At 34.0% G+C, this 27,090-nt stretch overlaps 2 protein-coding genes across 3 annotated transcripts in view; one reads left to right on the top strand and one right to left on the bottom strand.

The window, feature by feature from the left end:
* Nucleotides 1-27,090, top strand: part of LOC134846442 (uncharacterized) — a 412,051-nt gene that overhangs the window by 127,036 nt on the left and 257,925 nt on the right. The gene's annotated exons all lie outside the window — the stretch shown is intronic.
* On the bottom strand, nucleotides 173-8,846 carry LOC134846444 (tubulin beta chain-like). 2 transcript variants are annotated; one of them, XM_063863800.1, is made up of 3 exons: nucleotides 8,532-8,846; nucleotides 1,924-2,143; nucleotides 173-1,592 (listed from the first exon to the last, which is right to left on the bottom strand). In XM_063863800.1, the coding sequence occupies exons 2-3, from the start codon at nucleotides 1,982-1,984 to the stop codon at nucleotides 394-396; spliced, it is 1,260 nt and encodes a 419-aa protein (XP_063719870.1). In that variant the 5' UTR covers nucleotides 1,985-2,143; nucleotides 8,532-8,846; the 3' UTR covers nucleotides 173-393. The 2 variants fall into 2 exon arrangements, with proteins under 2 accessions (XP_063719870.1, XP_063719869.1); XM_063863799.1 differs by lacking the exon at nucleotides 8,532-8,846 and adding an exon at nucleotides 6,824-6,998.

Here is a 27,090-nt window from a genome sequence, read left to right as displayed (position 1 = left end):
CTGGGAAGGCAGCAATTCACAGCCCAGGAAATTAAATTTTCCTCTGTGAAGATCTGAACAGCTCAAATTTCAACAACTTTCTTCGCAAATAATTGGCTTTACTAGCCTAATAATTGAACATTTTGCTAGTTAATCAGTGCTGGAAATCTAAATATCTATTTGAAAACGGGTATCGAAAGATTGCTTAAGCATATGATTGAAAGGTTTAGCCGCTGCCATAAAAATTTTTTCTCCCGGTCATTTTTTGTTGTAATTGTATACTCATAAATTATTCTGATTTTACCCACTACAAATTTGCAAATCAAAAACATCAGTTTTTAGCTTATAACTTACTCAGTTTAAACTATGCCATTATTCAATTTTAGACAAGCGTATATGATTAAAATGTTTTTATCACTCCGCTTCGAGCTCGGGTTCTGGCTCCGGTCCTGTTTCCGGTTCTGGTTGGGGCTGAGGCTCGGGTTCTGGTTCTGGTTCTGGTTCTGGTTCCGGTTCCTGTTCTGGTTCTGGCTCGAGTCCCGGTTCCTCTTCCTCCATTCCCCCGATATTGCCGTTTTCGAAATAGGCTTCGTCATCGTCGGCTGTGGCGTCTTGATACTGTTGATACTCGGACACCAAGTCGTTCATATTACTCTCCGCTTCAGTGAACTCCAACTCGTCCATTCCTTCCCCTGTGTACCAGTGCAGAAAAGCCTTCCGGCGAAACATAACCGAAAACTGCTCACTTACTCTTTTGAACAACTCCTGAATCGCAGTGTTGTTTCCGATGAATGTCGCCGACATCTTCAGACCCCGAGGAGGTATATCGCACACAGCTGTCTTGACATTATTTGGAATCCATTCGACAAAGTAGCTACTGTTTTTGTTCTGAATGTTCATCATTTGTTCGTCCACTTCTTTCATCGACATTCTGCCTCGGAACATAGCAGCTACTGTCAAGTACCTTCCGTGTCTAGGATCGCACGCCGCCATCATGTTCTTAGAGTCAAACATCTGCTGGGTCAGCTCAGAGACACTTAAATTTCTGTACTGCTGTGACCCTCTAGAGGTCAAAGGAGCGAATCCTGGCATGAAAAAATGGAGTCGTGGAAAGGGAACCATGTTAACAGCCAGCTTCCTTAGATCTGCGTTCAGTTGTCCCGGGAAACGAAGACAAGTCGTTACTCCCGACATCGTAGCCGAAACGAGGTGGTTCAAGTCTCCGTACGTCGGGGTCGTCAGCTTTAGAGTACGGAAACAGATGTCGTACAGCGCCTCATTGTCAATGCAGTAGGTTTCGTCCGTGTTTTCCACCAACTGATGCACTGACAATGTCGCGTTGTAGGGTTCCACGACAGTGTCCGACACCTTTGGGGAAGGGACGACCGAGAAAGTATTCATGATTCTGTCGGGGTACTCTTCTCGAATTTTAGATATGAGAAGGGTCCCCATTCCGGAACCAGTGCCCCCACCAAGGGAGTGGGTCATCTGAAACCCCTGTAGGCAGTCGCATGACTCGCACTCTTTCCGTACGACGTCCAACACCGTATCAACCAACTCAGCGCCTTCTGTGTAATGGCCTTTAGCCCAGTTGTTGCCAGCACCTGATTGACCTGAAATGTAGGTCAATAGTATCGTGTTCAATTTTTTCATCAAACAGTCTTACTTGGAAAAACATTGCTTCATGTTTAATTATATAAGAGACTTGTTAAGAAAAAGATTACGATCTCAAAATAATTTAAGTGACACAAAAAACTTTAGAAGTCATGAAACTTTACGAGACAAAATCAAAATTAGTAGTTAATGCGGCTTTGAGTAACAGAGTATTATAGCGAAACAAATTTATTTTATAACCTCGACGATAAATACCGGATTCAATTTTTTCAGTAGAAGCCCTTCAATCTTGATTTTAGTCTCTGAAATAAGCATTTTTTTTCAACAAACCGAAGACGAAATTATCAGGTCTGAAAATCTGGCCGAAGGGTCCGGACCTGACTGAGTCCATAGTTCCCGGCTCCAGATCTACCAGCACTGCTCTGGGTACATACTTGCCCCCTGCTGCCTCATTGTAGTAGACATTGATGCGGTCCAGCTGTAGGTCGGAGTCCCCCTGGTAGCCCCCGGAGGGATCGATGCCGTGCTCGTCCGAAATCACCTCCCAGAACTATTTTCACACCAAAGCATTAAACATTTTGCCCAAGGCTCTGGTTTCAATAACCAGAGAGCTAGCTTACAAATTTAAACAAAATTTGCCAATCAGAAAATTCCGTAAGCTTCATTTTTGGATCTGATTGATTTTTTGAAAATATTCCCCTAACGCAGTTTCAGGTACTAACTGATATTTTTTGCGTCCGTCAAGCATTGTTAGACAAAAAACTTTAATTTGCCGAATAGATTTGTATCGCTTTGAGGTGTGGAGGTGTTTTAGATTTACGTTAACATTAAAAAATAGAACATCTCAATAAGATATTTGATATTTTTTATAAGTTTTTTTATTTCTTCAAATTGGTAACGTTTGACCGCGTACATGGTTTGTTCGATGTTCTGGTCTTATAATTTTTTCTGACCCTTCCGTAATTGGATGAAGCCAAAATAAAAGCGAAAGATGAACTATAGTAAACTTTGACAACCTCAAAAATCGTGAAAACAATGGCTGTGAAAACAATAGTCGTAAATGCAAGCAGGTTTACAGTGACATCAAAATTTTAAGAAATCCAGAGCACCAGGTTAGTAAAAAAAAACTTTAATTACACGTTTTGGTAGAAATTATATTTAAAAACCTTTTGGCAGAAATTATATAATTATTAATTTTTACTTTTTTTGTCGCACTCGGTGGTTGCTAGGCTAAACTTGCTTTTCAAATCTTCAATTTGTGCCCTTCTAATTTAACAAAGGGAAATTTGCTAATATGTCTAATACGGATAAGCAAAACTATGCTTTAGTGTGCTCTTTTAGAAAACCCATAATTGAAGGGAAAGAAATCCATAGTTAATTTATACTTCCTTGTGGTCTGGCGGAAACCTTTTTACCAATGAAAATTGTTGAAACTTTCATTGCTTTTATACGCGCTCAATTTTTTCCATTCGAAAAATTCAGTCAATTCTGCTTTTCAAATTTCATTCTTATAACCTCACGTTAGTTTTGATTGTAATTTAGGTTCTTTTAAAACATATATTGCGGTTTGCTTCTTTTGCTTTTCTGGAGATGTGCGTAACGGATGGTTTCACCTAATATTTGTTGAGGCAAAAAAGCCTTAGAGAGAGTATAAAATTTTTTTTGAAAGCAATGGATCTAAATTAGTTTTGATTAGTTTTTTTGAAGTATATTTGTGCTTGGTCTTGTTTTTGTTCTGACTTTCGATACGAAAGTAACGGAATATTTGTGCTCTGGGTGGGTTTTTTTTTCTTCAGACAATTTCCGACTTTTTAACCAGCCATTTTTGACGGAATTTTTCTATATCACTCAATATGTTGTCTTAAGCTTAAATTTGAAAATATATATTACCTGTGATTATTTTTCGTAAAGTTATGGGGGTTTAAAGATTGCCATTTTGGCCAATTTGGGACAAAACGCGCGATATATTTCGCGCTATTAACACGTAAGCGGAGATTTAATCCGTCTCAGAAATTGTTCCAAGTTGATTGAATAAGTTTTATTTGCCTTAATTGCTTTGTTAAAAGGAGCAAAATTTATCTTTTTGTACTTTATATGGCGTGTGGGGGGATGGTTTTTACAAAAAATCTCAAGTTTTAGAAGAAAAATAATTAATTTTATTTTATTAGATTTATTTTTTCATGTTATTACTGCCCCATAGGCCTCAAAAGGCAGTCGGAACATTCAAAGCTTCGCCCTGATACAAGCAATCTTGTTTTTTTTTCAAAACAAATTTGCACTTTCAGACAATATGACCACTTTTTGGGAATTATTAAATACGCTTTGGAATTTTTTGATGTCCTAAACTCTGCATTTAAAATAAATTCATTTGCGACCATTGCTGTGAGATAATATGGGGATTAGAAATTGCCGTTTTGACCAAGTTTGGATAATTAGTGTGCGCTATTTACAAGTTTTGAACCTAGTTTTAAACTTTACACCCTATAAGCCATATTCTGCCAGTTCAGCTAACCCTTGCTGGGTCTGATTTGTTGTGGGCGAAAGCTACATAACTTCTACTGGCCCTGATTTCTTTTGAAAGGTGACAAAGAGCTACAAAAAGTAGGGGGAAGCGTATAATCTCCCCGCATAATGATTTTTGAAACGTTTTGAAAATTTAATTTCAAACAGGCACAAAAAAAATGAATTAGTTTACAAAATTTTGAATAAAACAGCTATTTTATTTTGATATTTGCATGAAATAAACTTTTTAATAGTTTTTATTACACTAAATTCGTTGAATCTACTCAAAAATAACCCTCCCTATGGTATCTACTAAAAAAATTGTGCGACGCCTATAAAAAAGCAGTAAATTAGCACAAGAACATTCTAATTAAAATTCTAATGAAACTTCTAACTAACATTCGAAAGCTGCGCTCCCATTGAACAAAGATTTGACTAACTTAACCTACTTAACATTGCATCCCACTTTCTTGAAAGGGGGTATTGTTAAGTAGGTCCGATGTTTTAAATGAATCATTTTAGGCTGTACTTAAAACTAAATTCTAGGAAACATCATAGTGAACTTTCGAAAAAATAATTAGGATAAGCAAAATGAAACAATTGCATTGCAAATAATTTGTGTTGGTTTAATGTATAATTGCCATCGATTGCTACATTATGATAACTTCTACATGTGATTTTGAGAAATTTTCAATTCTTGTTTGATCTAGCATGGGATTAACCAAACAAACAAACAAACACACTACCATCCTTAAGCAACGCAAAACTGCTCGCATATCAGGGCAAAACCTTGAAAATTTGTCGACTGCCCCTTGATCCATATTGAATAAATTTTGGGAAAATAAATCATTGAAAAACTGTAAACTTTGGTATTGAAATCAACGGTGAAAATTGGAATCACACAAAATAAATACGACGTTGATATTCTTTTCAAATTTTCAAAGAAAGTTAGCAAAGCTTATAGTATTTCTTTTTTAGAAAATTTTCGAGGAATCATTTTTAAAATTTAAATAATACCCAATTTATGAACGTAAAAATCAAAAATTACAGCACGTTCATCTATTTTTTGCGTGGATTCGGAAATCGTAGTTTTTTTTTCATTTTGAGCGCTGGAAAGATGAAAAGACTTTTGCTCCATCTTTTGCTTTTTTCATACAAATTGTTGAACTCAAAACTGTTTTAAGCAAATTTCAATTGCTTGTGAGTGGATTTCCAGAAAAAAAAACTAAAAATCATTAAAATGTTCAATTCTTGTTTTGGCTATAGTTTTTCAAAATTTTCACAAGTTCTGTATTTAGTGTTTCTTCTTTTAAAATTTTGAAAACTTCTTTCTTTTTGGTTTATTGCATTAAGTTTGTTTTCTTTGAAGTTTATTCGGAATAATGGACAAGTGTGATTTATTCAACCGAAGTAACAACCAACTGAAAACTAACCAAATTTATGAACCAGACTAAAGTTTTGTTGCCGAGCCTTTTTGCCAAAAAAATACATCAATTGAGTGAAACTTGTATGATTTCTCCAACTGTTTCATAATTGTTGCAGCGATCTTCAATAACAGTTCTGTTTTTTTTTCGGCTGATTGATAGTTGATATTGTACCTGGCCAAAATTATGGCTGATCTATATACCACCAATGTGGTCACAATTGGTCACTAAAATCATCTGTGCACAGGGGCGGAGCCAAAGGGTCTCCCCTTTAGTACTTTTAAGAAATCCATTTTTGGCTGACCGACCTTAAAATATATACTGATTTTTATGGGGAACGCGCGCCAAAAAACGCAATTTATTAGTCAAAATTTTCTAAAAAATGCCGAAAAACTGCTTTTTTACCTTTTTTTCCAAACTTTTTCCTGCAGCGCAAAAATTTTGGTAAACATACGGTCTGCTAGAGTTCTGGAAGCGCTCATACTTAATTTAATCGACCTAAAAAAAGGTCGACTGAATTTTCAAAAAAAAATTACGCGCGGGACTCATAGAAGCCAATCTGATGAACGCGTTTCCTCTGATGTTTTTTTTTTCGAAGAACCTAGAAAACTTTTCAGAAAAACTCGTTAAAAATGCCAATCAAAATCTACTATCTTAGTAATTTAACGAGATAACCTGGGTTACCAAAAATATGCATGTTTTCTGCGTGTTCTATTAATGAGAACGTGCTACATGCAGCTGTCCAGTCGTCTGTCAAGACGTGTTCAATGAATGTTTTATTGAATTTATATTAAATCTTGTATCTATCAGACCTGTCAGTTTTCTAATCAAAAGATTGGTTTATTGGAAAAGGTTTCTTGAGTTTGCCTGCGCCAGAATTTTCTGATTGGTGACATGTTTTAGGAAAAAAGGGAGGTTTTTAGGGCAGCAGTTTCAATTTTTTTTAGCCCAGCTGAAATGTTAATATGACCAATTGTGGTCCAAATTTCTGGATCGCATGTAATTTCACATTTGTAGCCATTTTTGAAAGGGTTTGTCGAAAGCTGAAGATTATTTCGGCGCGCGCTCCCCCTCAAAGTGTTTACTGGCATCATCATTGGTGGTTTCAGAAATATTTTCGAATCTGAGCCAAAAAAATGTTGTCTTATTATATTGGCAAAGAACCGGGCAAACCTTTCCTTTAACTGGTCCGTGCCGTTCTGATGGCAATATACTATGGCCATGTTCATGATGAATTGTGTGAACAGGTAGACTTGGTGCTCAGAAATACGGGCATAGTGATTTATTTACAGTTTCAGACTGACCTTAGCTCCGATTTGGTTTCCACACTGTCCCGCTTGGATGTGAACAATTTCCCTCATGTTGAACCGAATTTAAACTGAACGCTGTTTTAATAACTTATTATATCTCGACTGGTTTTTAAATATAATGAAATCAATATACCATTTCAAGTTTGCGAATGGTGTTTCACGCCAGATGTTGGTGCTAAATAGATGTAAAGTTTATCTTTTTTTAAACTTTTCGCTTTTGCAAACAATGTTTATGCATCGTGTTTATTTAAAACTAGAAGTGATTGTAAATATATAACAGAAATATGGATAGCAGTTTTTTATTGTTTCTTATTTGGACTTAGTTAGATGGATGTTAGGCTATGAATAGAGAACAAAAATAAAAAAACAAACAAGAGTGAATGTGTTCACGGAGAGTTTGGCTCAAATTACATGAAAAATTATATCATGAAAAAAATCTGTTTTTATTGGACAATCTTAAATAACTTTACCATGTGAGTTTTATCTGGATTGAGCTTGGAAGTGTTGGCTGCATGAGCGATAGAAAACCTAGAAACCCTTGACAGTGGCCGAAAAATGGATGTCGCAAAATATAACCAAAAACATCCTTCTCATCTCACTCACAAACGAACCATCCCACCCCCACCTATCACCTTCTAACCCCCCCTAACTATTAACTCAAATGCAACCCGTAGCCCGACAAGGTGTTTTCAATTGGTTGCTTGAAGAAAGCAAGCTTGTTCAGGCATAAATTACGATCGAATGCCAGCAGCGGCGCATTGCATCTATGTAAACAATTGATGCTTAGTGGCAAAAAAGGATGAAAAATATGAATGAAATGAAGAAAGTGCAATAAACTGGAAACTAAAAATACAATTTACAGGTAGAGCGCTCACAAGGTAGTCAGTAGATCAGTTCAACCCTAATTGATTAACCTTCGTGTTAATCCTTTCCGGCTGGTTAACATATATTAAAAAAATAGATAAAATTGTTTGTTTTTCATTGGGCGTTTGTCTTCTGTCTCACATGTCATCTTGTACGTGAAGTGAGTGAACAAAAACTTTGCTCAGTCTCTCTCGCTGTCGTCAAGTTATGACACATCAAACAGAGAACTCAAACAGGGCCCAAAATCTCAGGAGATAACTGGAAAAAAAAACTTATCAATAAATTTAAATCATCGCCAAAAAATAACTTCCAGGTACAAGTGTATAGCTTCCATATTAAAGCTTTCATTTCTTATTGAGATATTGAGCTACCATTTTTTAGATTTGATTTAAATGTTGCCATTTTGAATTGGCTTCAAAAACTAATTTTAAATTGGATCTTTGAAAAAAAGTAAAGAAGTCGTTTTTTTTTCTCGTTGAGACAGCAAAGCAAAATAGTTGAGTTGAATCTATGAATTGGCTCACTTTTTTCATTCATTGAAAAATTAAATAGCTCTAAAAATTGAAATAAAAATCGTACCGGTTTTGCTCGGCTAATAGTTCCACATTTTGAGGAAGTGTCAAAAAATTGTTAGTTTTCAATAGAATTGTCTCTGAACTCTATTAATAAATTGAATGAAGCACATAAAAAAGCCAAATTTTTTCATCTTCATTGAAAGCCAACTGTTTCTACTAATAAAAATATCTAAATATAGCACCACACAGTATTATGTAAAAAATAAATAACATCAAATCGAGCGAAAAAATCAATTTTTTTCCAGAAATTTTGAATGTCTTACCGGAGAAGATTCTTCTGTTTTAAAACTGGCGTTGTTTGGTTTGGAGTTAAGTTAAGACAGAGGTGTGGCAGAATTAGCCAGCATCAACTTCGATATTTTTTCGAAGGATTTAGTAGAAGTCAGTTGAAAAAAGAACCAACCTGGACATCTCGCAAAATTAGGTATTTAGGTTTTTTACTCGCCTGCTTTTCAGGTGAAACGTATGATTTGAAATAGTAATTTTTCAAATTTTTCTTAATTCAAATTTGTAGATTTTTTTTTGGTTTTCCTGAGCAACTGATCGGTAGAATGGGAGGAAAATTATGATTGCGTATAAAATAAATAATCCAAAAATAAGAGAAATCGCAGCTTTCGAGCGGCTGTATTCTGTTCACTGTTCAAGCTAATCTTTTATTTATAACAAAGCCGAATGATTTTTGCATTTTGTATTTAAAAATACAGTCATATACTTTCAGGTGCATTTTTTAGTAATTGCATTGTTATTATGACGATGTGCGCCGTAAATACTCAAGTGTCTTTTATACAAGTATGAATATAATAAAAACAGCTTTGGCATATATATTACTATAAGAGGAAAAATCGCAAAAATAACATTATTTAGTCCAAGTGCAGATGTTAAAATTATAACATTTAGAACCAGCAGCATAACGGCTGAAGATAAAATTAAAATGCTCTCAGCAGACAAACAACGACGAAAAAGACTTGAATATAAATGCGCACGCCGCTTTTAAGCTGTATTATGCTATACACGCACTGCGAGTTAGCGTACTGAGATTTATTTTGAGTTTGATTTTATGTTATGTTTTTTTTCTGCTTTTAAAAATCTAATAAAAAATTAAACCCCCTCAAGACAGGTGATAGGGACTAAGAATGCAGTTTGTTCCTGTTGTTTATTGCACGTATGATTCTATTTAAAAGCCGAGTACAATCTAATTCGGCAGGTGTCTTTCTCCACAGAAAGACAAGCTCTTTCTTTTCAATTTTATCCCCAAAAATCCCAAACAAATTGAAAAGTATCAACACGAAAACCAAGACATTCAACAAACAGCTATGTTAATAGTACGCAAACGCAATTGAGCAAAAACATGAAGCACCGTCTCCAAAACACTGTTTTATGGAATATCCGCCATAAATAAATTATTCTGTCATTATATCTGAATCTGCTCAGATGCCAGCAAGATGAATGAATGACCTGGCAGGTTTGAAATGAAAGCAAAAGCAGCGGCATGAAAAATTCATTAAAAAACAACTGTTTTTTGAATCACTGATTGAAAATTATTATCCCCTCCCCACACGAAAACATGGTCGATTAAAAAAATATAATTCGAAGTTGTTTTGCTAACTTGCTTGGATCAATAAGAATATGTTTTTGCTTTCCTGAAGTTAAAAAGATATGAAGTACCACCGAATGTTCCGAACACTTTTATCTACGCTTTTTCTGTCTGGTATTTCAAATGATTTTTTAAAAATAATCTCACATGTTTGAAGTCTGAATCATGACTTAACATGCGTTTATTATATGATAACTGATCACGTGTGAACTCACTGAGGCATTCAATTGCGAAAAAGTGAGGCAAAATGGTCTGGATTTTTCTCTTGATATTTTTCAGGGTTGATCACATAGGCTCACAAAGGACTTAAAATTTTTTTTTGATAATTCTGTGTTAATCTTTATTCAATCAATTCATTTTTTTTTTCAAATTTTGAACTTGGCCGAAATAGACTTTAGACGTTGTTTTAATGCCTCACCAGCACACAAATTTTTGAAAAATAGGCTATTATGACATTTCAGGTCAGTTTTTGAAAAACTTTGATGAAAAAAAAATTCAGGAAATTTTTAATGATGGTCGACCAAAAAAGAAGTTGCTATAGAGTATCAAAAGGCTGACAGTTTGAGTGGTCAGTGGCTCATGATTATGACGCTTTGAATGATCATAACCGCAAAGCCGGAGTTTTCAAACCTAAAGCTTCGTCACGAAGTCGCATCTTGCAGCCATTGAAAATATTTTGATCAATTATACTTCTCAAAAGTGTTCACTGACTGTCTTAAAAATAGCACAAAATATTTTGTCCGTTAGGAATTAAATAAAACCAAGAAAATTTCTAAAACTTTCAAAAAATATATAACATATATCAAAATTTTTTCAATTTTGACAATTTCCATTAAGACTTTTTAGTGAAGTCTATTTGAATTATGTTACATTCTAGAACAAATATTATTTAAAATTCACAAAAAAAATGTGATCAAAAATCAAGTTCAGTTTCATACCATCAAGTTCAAGGTCATCAAATTCTTCTGAAAACCGAAAACTTCCGTAATTGATGAAAAAAAAACAATGAAAAAATCTGCAATAAATAAAAAAATATGGTTCGAGTCTATTTACATTTTCAACTTATGTCTTTCCTTGATTAATTAAAAGGAGTTCAGTTTTACAAATACAACAATATTTTGAGTTTTCTTGATATTTTTATATAAATAATCACCATAACAAATTGTTTCCAATACAAGCCGACCATTTCATCGCTTTTTATATCATTCTTTTTACAAAATGCAGATCATTTTAGTAGATCGCAGCTAGACTCTCTGATTTTTGCCGTCTAGATGAGTTAGGACCGAGTTGGTTAACTCATAGAGTAATTTCGGATAGGGTACACCGTCTGCTCGTCACGCTATCTTATTTTCGGCCGGATAGATTCGTGCAACTTCTTAGTCTAATACCGATCCTAATCTTACTCTTATACTATCTAGTCTCAGGTTGTTTAACTAGTCTCTGCTAGGCTCAATAGATCTAGGGTATACTGGTTTATTGCGGCTGCTGAAGTGCTCGGGAGAGTCCAACTAATTTCTAAGTTAAATTCAAATCTCTCTGGTGCTGAAATTACAAGTAACTTCAGCACTTACAAATAAGTGGGTTGTTAGTTAGATGGATCATGATTGGTTAATATTAAATACTTTACATTGGTAAAATATCTAAATTATCCAATCATAAAATGTAGTTTAGATCAGGTTCCACCCATCCGGGTTTTACAGAGTTTTTTAGAATAGTTCTTCTGCAATTCGAAGGATGGATGATGGACGTTGGTGTTTGGCGAACATCTTATTTCTTCTGTTTCCTTTTTGTTAAAGAAGTTCCAGGAAGCTGGAGTTAGAGACATAAGACGTTGTGTCTTCTAGTGACAACGACTAAGTCTTCGCAACAAACTCAAATCTGATTTCAGAATGGTTGGCTATGTCAGGTTTTTCTGTTCTGCGTGGAGAACTTCTTTTGTGTCTGATCTAGTTTGGGAATGGCGTGGAGATTGTGCGTGGAGGGGATGCCTGGTTACTCGGATCTGTACGTATACTTGAACATCGAGGTGGTCATTGGTCTAGTTCAATGAAGTCCTTTTCTGCGAAGTCAAGTCGTACTCTAAATCCTTTGAGTTGTGATTGTGAGTGGCATATCGATTGTGGTTGGTCATTCTCTCTCGAGTGTAGTGGGGTCGTTTTGTCTTTAGATGTTCGTCCTTGGTGTTGTATTCTGATCTATGTATTGCATAATGTAATTTACATTTTATAAAACATTTATTAGTTTAATATTTTTTAATTATGATTTTAGTTAGTTGTTTTCACAAAAGCTTTTTGTTTTAGTTCGGTTATTTTGAAGAGTTACTCACACTTGAGTAGCTCTTATTAAAAATAGAGGTGTGGTCACAAAGCGTGGATGTAGCACGGTGGGTTAGGCCGGCTATAGAGCATGCTCAAGACGTCCTTCCTGGTGGGTTAGGCCAGGAGTGGGAGTATGATTTCATGCGGTTTTTGTGAGAGGTCCTGTTATGTGACAACGTTTTATGTTGGGTTTGTTGTGGTTTTTCTTATGTTTTGTTGGTTGTGTCCTTTTTTCAAAAATCAAATTGTTTGTGGTATGGGTTTGTCTTTCGACTTTTTTGTGTTTTATTATTTCTTTCTTAGACTTTATAATAGTCTTTAAAAGAATAAATTATCCAGTTTTAAACTGGGTTAATCCGGTTTGGGTACCGTTGGTTTCCTTTTCTTAGTCATGCTGTTATTCTATGATTTGTGGTATTTAGTAAGCTGCGTTGGTTAGTTTTGTTTAGTATATGATTCCTTTCCAACCGGGTTAAAGGAAAGTTTGAAACATGTTATTATATGTTAGAGTTGTTGAGTGTGAAAACTTGAAACTGAAATTCATTATTTTAAACAATTCTTCGTGGGCGAGCTGTGCGAGTGTGGATAGAATTTCTGTGCGAATGAATGAAAATATCAAAAGGTTAGTACTGCAATTGTATTTTATTAATTTACTGCATAGAATTTGGAAATTTACTGCTAGTTATGGGGGAATTTTAAGTTACAAATTTTCATCATAATTAGATTTACTGCTTGTGGGGAAAATTTTAGAAATGAATTTACTGCATTGGTATTAAATTTATAAATCTATAAGTGTAAGAGATTAATAGAATTTTTGAAATCTGTTTGATGAAATTTGCGATTTTTATTTGTCTTTTGTGGTTTTTGTAGGTGATCGTCGGATGAAGGCTAAAAATCTAAAGAAAACATGAATAAAGTATGGTGAGTTTTTTAATATTTTAATTAGTTAGTAATATTCATTTAATTCATACTTACCTGTTAGTCGTCGGGGAAAAAACCGTGGGGGAAGATGTCGTGAATTAGTTCTGAAGTTGTTAGTAGTTTAGCTAAGATGCGGATGATATTTTTAGTCTGAAGCAGTGGCCAAAGCAATTGGAGTGCCTTGATAGTGGTTAGTTCTTCAGTGCCAACTGCAAACTCATAAGGTGTGTTTTGGATTAGATTATATAATTTGTGATTGAATTTAGTGTTGTGGATGAATTCTAAAATTGGGATTTCTATAGGTTGTACAAACTCGTGCGGGATAAGGAAGGGTCGGGATTCTTCGGCGTTGAAGGTCTTGGTGATGGGACAGAAGATGTACATTTGGGTTATGGGGTCATAATTACGAAGAATACCATGGAGGTTAGTGTCTTTAATACAATATGTGAAATTTAGGAAAAATGGTGAAGTGTATTTGGAATTAATGAATTGAAATCGATGGTGTGGTTGTCTAGAGGGTGTGTGTAGGTCAAAGTGATTTTGGATGAAGCGATAATAACTATATGTGTGGGTTTGTTTAGTGCGCAACATAATATCGTGTGAGCAGTGTAAATCTCTTTCGTGTGGTGCAAGGAAATGAAAGGTTAGTGAAAATATTTGGAAGCGTTCTTTAAAACTTTCGTATGCTTGTGTGTCTGTTAGTGCTTCTGAAATAATGTGATCAAACTTTCGGTCGAAGATGTTTAGTGTAAATATATATGGTGTCTTGATGAAAAATTTCTCGGTAATTTGTGGATTAGCGAAGCGATCGTCGTCTAAGAATTGATCTTGGTTAGCTCTGATGATGTTGTGATCATAGTATTCGAGTGTATATTCGTTAGCTCTAGGTGCAGTGTGTGTTTTTAGTGATTTTTTATATCCAACGTAAGTAAATTGTCTAGCGGTTAGTGGTGTAGTGAGTCGATATAGCATGTCCGTATTTCGCTCTATATCGATGTGTGTGTTAGATAAAGGTAAGCAAAGAGGGTTAGTAAAATGATAATATGAGGTCCAAGAGAGAGTGGGCATTAAAACGTATTCATCTACAAAGTTGCGTGTTTCGTTAGTGTCGTGGGGGGTGTTTAAGGTGTATTGTGGGAATGAGGGTAAGGTGATGGCTAAAAATTCTTTTGTGTTAGTATGCTTGGGGTGGTTGATGTATTCACGGGCTGTTCCTGGTTTTGCTGGGAAAGGATGGTTGGGGAACTTTCTTTTAAAAGTGCGGTAAGCTCTATTAGTGTTGAGTGAAGATTCAGTTGATGTGGATGATGGTGCTAATGATTCAGTATAATTTGAAGAGGGTGTAGGGGTAGGGGGGTTGGATGAATTTATTGTGGAGGAGATTTGGTTTATGGTTGGGGTATTAAGGTGGTAGGGTTGTTGTTGAAGGGTAATAAAATTATCTAGCTCTGGGGAGATTCGGGGGGTGTCTGGAGAATGAGATGATTGGTCAGAATGGTATGAGGAGTAGGTTGGGGTAACTTGGGAAGCATAAGAGGGTGTGGGAGTAATTGGGTCAGGGTTATTGGATAATATGGGTTGAAAAGGGGGTTGAGAAAAATTAGAAGAGTTATGAAAATTATTGGATGGGGATGGTTCTGAGTCGGCGAATTCATCGGGGGTTTCAATATTCGGGTTATTGAGTTGTGAGATGGAATATAAAACTGAGATGTGTGAATTAGTGTCGGAATTCATGCCTGATGTTACATTACTAGATGGAAAATCGGGTGGCGGAAAAGCAAAAAGTGGTATTATTGGGATTGGAGAGGTAAGATTGGTTGGGTGGGAATTTGATCGGTGTAGTGATCCAAGTTGGCGGCTCATCGTGGGCTAAAAAAATGATTATTTTGAGACTGAAAAGCGGTGGTATGGGGTTGTTCAATAATTTGTTCATAAGTATTATCATCTTGTGACTGGTGTGTCATTATATGTTGGATGGGACTTTGTGATGTGGTGAGTCGAAAATTTGGATTATGTGTGATGGCTAAATTTCGAAAATTTCGTGGGACTAGGGATAGTGGATGGTTATTTGGTAGGGGTGGTAATTGTGGTGCCGTTGGCGTTATGTCTACATTGTTATGTTCTTCGTCGTATGTATTTTGTCGTGTTGCTATTTTTGTGTTATATTCCTTTATTTGTGCGTCTAAAAGAATTTTGTTTATAGATGTAGAAAAGATTCCAAAAAATCCTGCAAATAGTATGCGTGCTACACTTGCTTGTCTATTGACTTGTGTGTGTATAGCACATGTGTTATAGATTCCTTTTAAAAGTGAGAAAAGAAATCCAATAAAGTTAAACATTGCGTATAAAATAGTCAATTTTTCTAAGATGTAGTAGGGCCATCCTAGAAAATCGAGGATCTCATTTTTGAGTGTAACAAAGCTAAAAATGTTAATTGGTGATATATCTTGGGGACGGTATTTTTCACCGTTTAGATATATATAATCTTTAATGTCTTTAAAATATCCGCTATAGTCTTGCGTGTAGATATCGGCAAATCCTGCGGTTTCTGCAAGTTTGCGTAAATTTTGGTCTATTGATTGTCTTTGTATAGTGTCCATTTGTGTTAATAATTCTTGGAATTGTTGTGTTCTAATGTGATGTTGAATATCTGATTTTGAATAGATTCCTATTGATTGTAAGTCTATATTTGGGTTTCGAGCAATAGCGCGAATGCTTTCTGGTGAAAATTTTTTGAGGGATTGCATTAATGTGGGATATGGAGTGAGAAGATAATATTTATTTTCATCAGGGTTTAGTTGTACTACATTGTGGCTGTTTTCTGATCCACATGGGACTGCGGTATCCCAGAAATAGGTTCTTCGTGAAAGTGTATCCACGAAATGTACTTTATTCTTATAAAAGATAGGGATTCTTTTATAACATCGTTTATCTTCAAAAACGTATAGTGGTGATACTTTTTTAGTACAAGTATAAAACCATAAGATGTTTCCTTCATAGTCTAAAAAATTTGATCTATTTCCAGATAATAAGTATCCTGCATAGGGTATTTTTAATACTGCTAGTGCAAGTGATTGTAATATTTGTGTTCGTTCTAATTCGCATAGTTGGTGTAGTGTTTCTAATTCGGAGAGTGACATTTCTTGAAAAATTCGGCTAATTGTATAATCTAGTTTCATATCTAAATGAATATCATAGTGGATATTACCGAAATATGTAGTATTCATTAGTGATAATTCTTGTAAGCGTGTGCTTCTGGTGTCATGGGGTTTTAGATGTCCACCAGGTTGTCCGTTGCTTTTTTCAAAATTAACTGGTATATAGGATGTTCCTTCGTTTAGAGGATGACCAGTGGCATATGGGTCGATTTTTACTTTTCCAGTGGTCATGTCGAATCCTTTTTCGTATTCAACTAATATTTCAGAGTATTGTGTTCTGTGAAGTGGGTTTCTGTATTTACATGCAAGTTCTGTTTCTTGATATATTTGAAAACGTGTCAATTTATTTTCTATATTGTCTATGTTTCTAAAATTAGAACTTAGTTTTCGTGATGGATGGACTTGTTCATATGGAATTGATTGTATAAAATATTTTTCGTGAAATTTTATCATACGAGCGTGTATTTTTGCTACTTGAAATGTGGTACATGTATCTTCGGGGAACCAAACAATTGTTGCTTGTGTTCTCGTTGTAGGGTCGCAATAACCTTGATCATTTTTACAAGGTAATCGGATTCCTTGATAGATCATTGTATTATCTGATAAATCTCGTGTTAGTTGTATTTTTTCGAGTTGTATTTTCCAATCGAAAAACATTATTTCTTGGTATCCTTTATTTTTTGTGTCTGCTTTGCAGTTTGATGGGTCATTTATACCAATGTGTGGTATCCAATGTTTATCGTGTAGGTCATAGGTTAATCGTCCGTGTGCGCCGTTATACGGGTATTTTTCGTCTAGTTTTATATGTCCTTGGTGTCTTTCAAGTTGTGATTGATGTACAGAGTCTGGAAAAACTTGAAAATTAACTAACTTTCTAGCGGAGTTTTTATTTTGTGTGATGTTTAGTCTAAGTAATTCATTTTTACAATCGTCGGGATTGAGATGTAAAAGACGTTCTATATTACTCTGATAGAATGATTCATGGTCAAGTCGGTTTTTGTTTCCGTTCGAGACTTGTGAACAATGTACTTTCTTTTCGGAAAATGTTGCTGTAAATTTATAACCTGTAACTGTTGTTGCTCGGGCTTTTGAATAGAGTGTTGCTATTACATCTGTGGTTTCTATAGCTTGTGGTTCTGTTTCACATTGTGATACTTGATTTATTGCATATTTATGTAGTGTTTTTTGTTCATTTTCTTCACAATCGTAATGTGTTACTAGTAAATCTTGTGGTCCTGTACGAGGGGAAGGGTTAATGTTTTGATTTGAGATTACTAGAAAAAGGAGTTGGAGAAAAATTAATAATTTTAGAATATACATGTGTATGATAATCCTGAGTATGGATTATAAAATGTAATGTAGCCAATTGTGTTTTTGGTATATCTGTCGTATTTGTATATTACTTCAGTAGTTATAAACGGTGGTGGTAGTGATTGAGCTGTTATGTTAGGTGGATTTGATGGGTAGGGATGTTGGGTAATATTATTTAACTTAACTGTGATTTCAAACTTTAATTGTAAACTGTTTTGTTGGAGTATTTGAATATTGTGATCACGGATATCGTTGTGAATATCTTGGCGATATTGTAATCTATTAAGTGCCCAGTTATGAAGGCGGTTACTTTCTTGATGTTGTCCAAATAGTGGTGGAGGTGCTGTAAATGTATTCCAATCTAGTCTTAAAGGAATATTTATTGATGATTGTTCTCGATATCTGGCGTCGAGATTATTTGGAAAATTTAAGTTAAAAGGTGGTGGTGAAATCTTGCTTATTGATGGTGTTGATGGTAGTGATAATGTTTCTGGTAGTGATGAGGATGTTGTTGTATCCGTAGAAATATCTATGGGGTCATTGACTAAATTTGGTTCACCTTGTGTAAATGAATGTGTAGTCCAATATGGAAATCGTGATGTTTGGTTTGTAGGGTTGAAAGGATTTTCACGTATTTGCTCAGATGTTGGTGTTGAACCTAAGTAATCTGATGGTAGGCTTGAGGTGCTACGTTGTGAAAGAAGCGTAGGGGTTTCTGGTAATATTCCAATGGGGTTTTCTGGAGTGTTTTGTGATGGGGATTGAGGTATATCAAAATGAACTCGGGGAGTTTGAAGATTTCTGTTTCGTCGAGGATGTATAATTTGTCTATTTATTTCGACTGTATTTTGGTTTTGACTAGAATTTCTTATTCTACTTAGTTCCTGTGGTAGTGTTGGGTATAGGTTATATGTTGGTTCGCTTAAAGGTGCTTGTCGTTGAACTGGTTCTAGTGGTTCTGATAAACGAGCATGTCGTTCTTCAAAAGTGTATGGATTGTCTTGGAAAGAAATTCGTGTAGATGTTTGAGGATTTTGAGTAGTTGAAGGTGGTGTTTGGTTATCTTGGGATGATGTCGGTGAAGACTGATTCTGTGACTGTTGGGTAGCAATTTTTGATGGTTTTTTGAATTATTACTTTAGTGGGAAGGTTTATGTTTATTATAGTATTCTTCCAAAAAAAGAATTAGAAGGATTGTTGCTAGGGCAAATGTGAAGATTGCTTTCTTTATACATTTACATATTGTCAAAATGAGGGATGATAAAAATGTTATGAAAATTACAAACAATAAAAAAATATCGGTTCTACTGAAAATTGTTCGTATCATTTAGACAAGTTGTATAAATCGTACCTGTGGATATAATCAAGGGTTTTGGAAAGTTGGAGGAATAGTTCTAGTATAGTGTAGAAAATTAAAAAAATGTTACAAAAAATGATTAGGATTATTAGAAAAGATTCAAGTATATCAAAAAGAAATATTATAAAGGTTTCAAGTATTGTAAAAAAATGTTTAAGATTTATGAGTATTTGAGTAACTGATTGAGAGAAGAGCATTTAAGAAATGATCTCTTGGTCGAATATTTTTTGCTGTTTGAGGCGATTTTCTAGTGTGGTCGGATTATTTATTAGTTTTTTGACAAGTGGGTTGAGTTTTGTAAAAAATTGTTGGGGGCAATTTTCATGGTGACTGGGAGGTCGTCTTTTTCTTTATTTTTGTTTGTCAAATGATCCGGGGTATGGTGAGATTTTTATACTTTAGGCTAATTAAAATGTTCATTTTGTTACTTTAGGCTAAGTTAACAAATTTGCTTTGGGGGTATTCGTGGTCTGAGTTGGGGAAATATTGTTGATCTTTGGGTTATTAGATAAGGGAGGGGTACGGTATTATGGTGATATTTATTTTAGTTGTCAAGTTGGAGTGGTTTGCTTATTTTTGACCTGGAGGTCGTCAAGTTATAGTTATAGATGTGCCTGGAGTTCTATATGATTCGTCTAATTGGTCTTAGTTTGAGTTAGAGAAAGTGACGGATTGGATGAATCCTATTGGTCTATTTTGAACTAGAATTATTACGTACTTGTCAGCATGTTATTTTGAAAAATGTAAATGAAAAATGTTTCGGAGGTTTCAAGATTGTGAAGCAAATGTTAAAATTACTTTTGAAATTCTACTTTCTTTAAAATTTTAGATTGGGGGATGAATATTTTATAGTTTTTACGTGGTTGATTTCGGAGTCTTGTTGTTTTTCTATTTTCTGATTTGTCGATTTGTTCTTGGGGTATTATTTGTTCGGTCATTTTTCTATTTTTTCTTTGTTTTGGGGATTCTTTATGGTTTTGTGCAATGTTTTTGGTGGCGATTGGTTTTGTGTTTTTATTTTCGGTGGGGTTATCATTTTGTTCTGTGTTTTTCAGATGTGGTTCATTTTGAATGATTTTTAATCCTGTGAAAGAATATAATTGAGTTAATTCGCGGAGTGCGTATTCTTTTGGGTAATAAGGTAATAGGTTGTTTCGATGTTGAACGATTTCTTTTTTGTTTGAGTCGGTAATTTTATATGTGACATCAGTGGGTTTTGCAATTATTTGGTATGGTCCTTTTCGAAGGGGTTGTAATTTTTTAGAAATTCCTTTTTGTGTATTAAAATTAGGTATTAAAACAAATGTTCCAATTTTTAATTCGGAGGCTGGTGTAAAACGTGAATTGATTTGTTCATTAATGTTTTGTCTTTGTAACAACTTTTTTGTTATTTTTTGATAAATTTCATTGTGTTTTTTATCTCTATTTAGAATCCATTCGGTGTGTGTACCGGAGGCTAGTTTAAGAATTTGTGGGTGATGAAAATGATCTTCATCGTGTGTATGTAAAGGTAGGTTATAACAAATTGAGTCTTTATTTGGTTGACAATAACCTTGTGCGTTTTTATGAGAATTTGCTCTAAACATTATTGGTTTGCGTGGCTTTTGGTTAAAAACCATTTCGTATGGTGACATTCCTAAAGTTGTCGTTATTTGTGAATTATATGCTAAGGGAAATAATTTTACATCTGCTGACCATTCGGTATATTTTGTATCATTTCCGTTGATGATACATCTAAGATATTCTTGTAATGAACGGTTCATACCTTCGACTAAGCCGTTTGTCCAAGGTGCATGAGATGTACGTGATTTGTGTTTAATGTTATATAAATGACATAGTGTGATAATTTCATTATTTATGAATTCTGTACCGTTGTCTGTAACTAAAATTTCTGGTAGTCCGAATTTTGCTATCCAGTGTTCATAGAGTGTTGTGTAAGCGTAATAAGCGTTACAATGTGGTACTGGGTTAAGTGCTACATAATGTGTAAATGCGTCAACAATTACCATAATGTAGGAGTTTCCTTCTGATGAGGGTGAAATTGGTCCTTTGGTATCAAATGAGATACGATGATTAAAGTACAAACTTTGTCCTTTAAAATCTTGTTTTTGTGCTATTTGTTTTTGATTTGGGTAAGGTTTATTTAGTTGACATACTATACAATCATTGCATAGTACTTTTATCCAAATTGGTGCATTTGGGAAGTAAAAATTTTGTATAAAATTTGAATATGTTTTTTCTGATCCAGAGTGTCCTTTAATATTTTGCGTATGTGAAATATTAAAAGCTATAAGAATCATACTTAAAGGGAGACAGGGAACTGTAGATTCATTCAGGTTATATTCTAAAAGGTCTGTATTTTCGTTAATTGTTGTGTTGTTAAATTTGCGAAAGTATCGGAGGAGTGTTTTGTTTCCTAGAATGGTTGAATCTGCTTTGATAGGTTTAGTTTTATATTTGTGCCATGATTTCAGTTGTCGAATTACTGGGTCAAGGTTTTGATATTGTTTCAGTGTTGAAATTGTAATTATTTCTGTTGGGGGGAGAAAAATGTTTTCGATTTCTAATTTAGATAAGGGTATTGTATCAAGTGGGTCGTGAAGGTCAAAAACTTGATTTATTGTGTATTTTGAATCATTTGTTTGTGGTCCTGATAAATTTATTTTATCAGTTAAATCTTCTTTTTCAATTAGTGGAAAATGGTCTTTCTTAGGCAGGTGTTGTTTTGTTCGTTTTTGTTGGGTGTTATTTTTTATCCATTGAGAATATGGGATTGGTTTGAAAGTTGATGTTCCAAGTAAATCAACTTCATAATGATTATTTTGACAATCTAAATAAAGTGGGAAATGTTGTAAATTATTTATTTGTGATTGTTCAATATCAGTTTTTACTGCATATTTGCATTCCAATCGGGGTGATGTTTCGTTTTCTGCAAGGTAGAATTTTATGTTTTTGGGTATTTCAACTGTTGTTTTTCGTGTAAGTAATTCAGGTGGTGTATTTCGACTTAAGGTGTCTGGTAATGCAAGATTTTTTCCTGCAGTCCAAACTATATGTAAGTTTGGAAATTTCATTAGAATTAGTTGAAATCTGTAAACTCGGTGGTTTGGGTTAGATTTTTGTGTAAAGAGAAAGATGATTGGTTTATGGTCTGTGAATAGAACTGTTGGATGTTTTGATCCAAGTATCAGAAATTCATATTCTGTCAGTGTATATATTATGGCTGTACATTCTCTCATTAGAGTTGAGAGTCGTAGCTCTGCTTGAGTGAATAATCGAGAATTTGCTGATATGAGGTTCATTTTATTTGTACCATTATGTGATTGTAATAGTGCTGCACCGATGCCAAAGTTCGAAGCATCGCACATTGCATAAAATGGTTGATTTGAATCTGGAATTGTGTTTGAAATTTGTTCAGTTAAAAGTTTCTTTATTTCTTCAAATCGTGTTTGATGTTCTGTGTTCCATTCAAAATTATTTTGTTGTCTAAGGATGTTATAAAATGGTCGTAGATATAATTGCATTTTATAAACATATTTACTTAAAAAGTTTAACATTCCAAGAAATTCTTGGATTTTCTTTTTATTTGTTGGTGGTTGAAGTTTTTGAATAGCGTCAATGCGTGATTTCAATGGAGTGATTGTTTTTCTTTCTATATTATGTCCTAAGAATTTAACTCTTGTCAAAAAGAAGTGTGATTTATCGGGGGCGGCCTTCAGATTTTCGTTCTGAAGTATTTGGTGATATTTTTCTAAAACATTGAACATCTCGTCTTTTGTTTGTGATTGCATAAAAACATCGTCTAAGTAGGTGATTGCGTTTTTCTTGAGTATTAGTGGTCTAAAAATTTTGCTCATAAAAGCTGAAAATGCTGCTGGTCCTATGGATATTCCATAGAATAAGCGGTTGAATTCATATTGTTGGTTTCCGATAACAAATTGTGTTAAACGTCGTGATTGTTCATCTAGTGGCATTTGATTGTATGCACTATTCATATCGGCGGTTGTAAAGTATTTGCCGTTTATTTTTGTTAAAATAACTTGTATTGGTTCAATGGGCCAATTACATTTTGATTCATCTATGAGTGAATTGAGGTATCTAGCGTCGAGAACGATTTTTAATGATTCTCCTTTAGCTAGAATGATAACGGGGTTGATAAATGTGTTGCCTTTTGGTTGTTCTTCTTTATTAACTGGTGATATAATGTTGTATTGTTCTAAAATATCGAGTAATCTGTTCACTTTATCATGTAAGTGAATTGGTACTTTACTTGCTCTCTGTTTTTTGAAAACTGCGTCTGGTTTTAACGGGAGATGTAGTGATGAACTGATTTTTCCAACATCGAATTTTGATGTTGCATAGACTGATGAATATTCAATTAGCTGTTTGGCTAACTTTTCGAATTCGTCTTGTGTTATTTGTGAATGTTGGAAATTAAACATTGTTAAAAATTTTTGTTGGTCCTCTGTGTAGTTACTTATGTTGAATGTAGGTTTGAAATATGGAGTTTTTGTGAAATAATCCGTATTTCTGTTTTCGTTACTTATTATATTATTTATAGATAATTCTTCATTAAGAATTGTAGATTGGCAAATATCTAGTAATTGGAGTATATTATTTACGCGATAGGCTTTTTCGTGTATTGGTGATATTGTAGCGTTGGTTTCACAATATCCTAAAAGTCCTAAAGGTAATGTTACTTGGTAAGGTGTGTTGTTATAGACATGTAAGGAAATGATATCGGAATTCGAATTTTTCAAATATTTTATGGATGAGATTGTGATTTTGAAAAATTTGTGAATAGGTTTGAATTCAAATTCTGACATATAAAATTTTTGTTTGTTTTGTTCTTAATCATATTGGTGAACTTGTTTGATTGAAAAATTATAGATATTTCCTGATAGTGGTTTTAGGTGTTTTCTTTGTTGGTTAAATATCGGGTAGAATTTTGAAAAGAATGGTGGTTGTTTATTTAATCTTTGAAAAAATGTTAAGGATGTTTCTTTTGTTTTTGTATATTTATCTTTGATTAATATTTTACTATTTAGTATGTTAATTGTTGGTATATACTTCGAAATAAATGGTATTCCAATGATATTATATTTAATGTCAGTGATATGGAATATTTGTTTAAATGGCTTATTTAAAATTTTGCTTTGTTCCATTGTTCTGGTGGGGAGGAGAAATAATTGGATTTTTCCGTAGTTTATCAATGTTGATCCTTGTGCTGTTGCTAACTTACTGGAGGTTTCAAGAGGTGTTAGCTTTGGGTGTAAAGTTTTTATTTCATTCCATGTGGGGATGTTTATTATGTTTGATTCTGCTCCTGAATCAATTAAAAAATCTATTTCAAGGTCTGGTGGTTGAAATTCTTTGTTTCTTGGGCTTTCTAAGAGAAATGGTATTGTCCAAATTTTTTCTTTGGGTTGTTCTTTTTGTATATTTTGATAAATGTGGTTTGTATTCAAGCATTTTGTTTTGGTATTTTTATTGGTTTGATCTGTAGTGTTAATCTCGTTTGTTTCTTGCGTCGTTGGTGTGGAATTTATGGGTGTAGTGTAATAATTTTGAAGAAATTCTGATTGATTTTCATATATGTGTGATGAAAAGGGTTGTTCATATATGACAGATTCATAGTCATTTTCGACTTTTATCATATTGATAGAAAGAGTGTTTTCAGTATCACTTTCTGAATCTGATGATGTACAGTTTATTTGATTGAGTTGTAACGTATCAGTTACTGTGTCATCAATACCTGGAGGGTCTGATGTTGTTTCTGGATTAGACTGTACTTGATTGATTTGTCTTTGATGTTTAGGTGTACTACTTCTGTGGCGATTATTAGAATTATTATAGTTATTATTATTCCGGTGTGGTGATTGGGAATAATTTCTATAACGATTATTATAACTTGAGTGTCGATTTTGTGAATTATTTCGCGATCTGTTTTGGTAATTATTGTTTGGTCTGTTATAGTTCGATCTATTATATGAGTTATTCCTTGATTGATTGTTCGGGTAATTCTGGTTTCTGTTGTTTGAATAACTTCTATTTCGATTATAGGAGTAGTTTCTATTCCTATTGTATGATGAATTTCGTGATTGGTTGTTTGGATAGTAGTTATTTCTTGATTGGGAATTAGATCTAGAAACAAATCGTTGTGTATTTGAATTTGATCTGGAGTAGTTATTTCGACTATTTGGTCTATTGTAGTGATTTTGTGATGAATTATACGTGTTTCTTCGTTCTGGTGATCTTCCTCTATAACTTGAGTTATATGGTGATTGATTTCTTGTATAATTTGTATTGTTCGGGAGTGGTTTTCCTGAACTGTTGTTGCTGTGGACTGTTTTGTTCGGTAGATTTTGATCTTTTTTCATGTATTGATAGAATGATTTATTTGGTTCTTTATATTTTTGAGGTTTATTTTGATTGTCTTGCTGTTTTTGTCTACATTCGGAAATACTATGTCCGTATCGTCGGCAATAATTACACCATTTTTTGAAAGATGGTTTGCCTTTAAAGTTTGGGTTCTTTTCATAAATATTGAGTATTTCAGTGATTTTTTCAACGAGGTCTGTCTCTGATTCCTGTATATTATTAATATTAGTGGGAGTCGTTTCAATTCTGTTAACGTATTGTAATTTCAGATTTTCCGTTTCTTCTAGTTTCATCGTGATTTCTGCTTGTTCTAATTTGTCTACTAGTTTTCGAAAATCTAAATCGGGTTCTCGAATTGAAGAAGGATGGGATGCTCTCTTTTTTATTGCTATTTTCCTTAATTGTGGTGTTAAGGTCATCATTAAGATTTCTGTCATCTTTGTGTTTTTATAGTCATGTGTATTTAATGAATATGCTTTTCGAACTAGTGTTTCGATTCGTACTGCTATTTGCTTGATGGTTTCGTTTGGTAATCTGCGAATTTCATTACATAAAACTCTTTGTTGTTGTTTGTTTCTTTCGGAGTCAAACATTTTTGAAAATTCTTGTGTAAATCTTTTCCAATTTGATTTTATTTCTAGAGGTAGTACTGAAAACCATTTTTGGGCTGCGCCATCTAAGGTTGTTTGTATTAACGCTGTGCGTCGATGTATCCAATTTTGATGTAGTGGCGTATTAATTGGTTCAGGTCCAATATTTAAAATCAGGTTTGCTGTTACTGCATTTAAATAATCTTCTACAGAGTATTCAGGGTCTGTTCCTGTGAAAACCATTAAAGGTTTGTTTGATGTTATTGATGATCCACCCATAAGGTATGGATTCATTGTCATTTGTAATGATTCTGCTGCATTTGGCATTTGAGAAAAATTTGAAAGTTGGTTTCTTGTTATTTCATGTTGTTGGAGATAATATGGGAGTCGTATTTCATTTTGCATTTGTGATGGTTGATACGAGTGTGCAGTCATTGGATTTTGTTGTTGAATTGGTTGAAAAGATTGTGTAATAATTGGATTTTGTTGTTGAATTGGTTGTTGATGTTGTGCATCTATTGATTGTGGAGAAAAATTTCTATGATTTGTACGTGTTCTCTGTATTCCTTGTCTACGATATTCTTGAGTATTTTGTGCAAATATATCTGGTTGTAAGAAATCATCATCTGAGGATAAATAATCCATTTGATAAGATGTCTGTTTTTTATTTTTATTTTGTTGAAAAAATGGGTAATTTTCACTGTGATCCTGTGGAGGATTTGTTTGGAAATTTATTGAATTAGGTTGGGTCATTGGGTTATCCCAATTTCGAGATCTTGTATATTGGTTAAAATTTCTTTGTGGTTGGTTATATGTTTTTGATGGATGTGTATAATTATAATTATGGTCTGCAAAGTTGTTTCTAGTGAATGTTTTGCGTGTTTTTGATGGTATTGTCATGGGTCTGTATGTTTGGTAATCCATATGTGAATATTTAGGGGCAACCGAAGGTTTAACGGTTGATTGTAAGGTTACCTGTGTTTGTGAAGGATTTGTATTTCTTGGTGTTGTTAAATTTGGGCGTATTGGTGAAATACTTTGTTGTGTAGTTGTTGTGTGTACAATTTCTTCATTTATGAAGTGTGATGGTGTCTGGATATCTTGTTGAGTAAGATTCCTAGTTCCATTGAGGTTTTCATTGTAAATAACTGTAGAGTTTAAACTATTATTTTGTGTATCAGGCAAAAATGTA

The sequence above is a fragment of the Symsagittifera roscoffensis genome, chromosome 5 (assembly GCF_963678635.1).
Source record: "Symsagittifera roscoffensis chromosome 5, txSymRosc1.1, whole genome shotgun sequence".
Classification (NCBI taxonomy): Eukaryota; Metazoa; Xenacoelomorpha; order Acoela; family Convolutidae; genus Symsagittifera; species Symsagittifera roscoffensis.
Note: the sequence above shows the minus strand (reverse complement) of the source record. Positions and strands in the feature narration are given on the sequence as shown.

What these genes read in the sequence shown, in the direction of transcription:
- LOC134846444 (XM_063863799.1), bottom strand. Translation starts at nt 6,880, where the DNA reads ATGAGGGAAATTGTTCACATCCAAGCGGGACAGTGTGGAAACCAAATC. An exon ending in GAAACCAAATCGGAGCTAAG is followed by an intron (nt 2,144 to 6,823) that starts GTCAGTCTGAAA and finishes GTGTGAAAATAG; the next exon opens with TTCTGGGAGGTGATTTCGGA. An exon ending in ACCTGATAATTTCGTCTTCG is followed by an intron (nt 1,593 to 1,923) that starts GTTTGTTGAAAA and finishes CCTACATTTCAG; the next exon opens with GTCAATCAGGTGCTGGCAAC.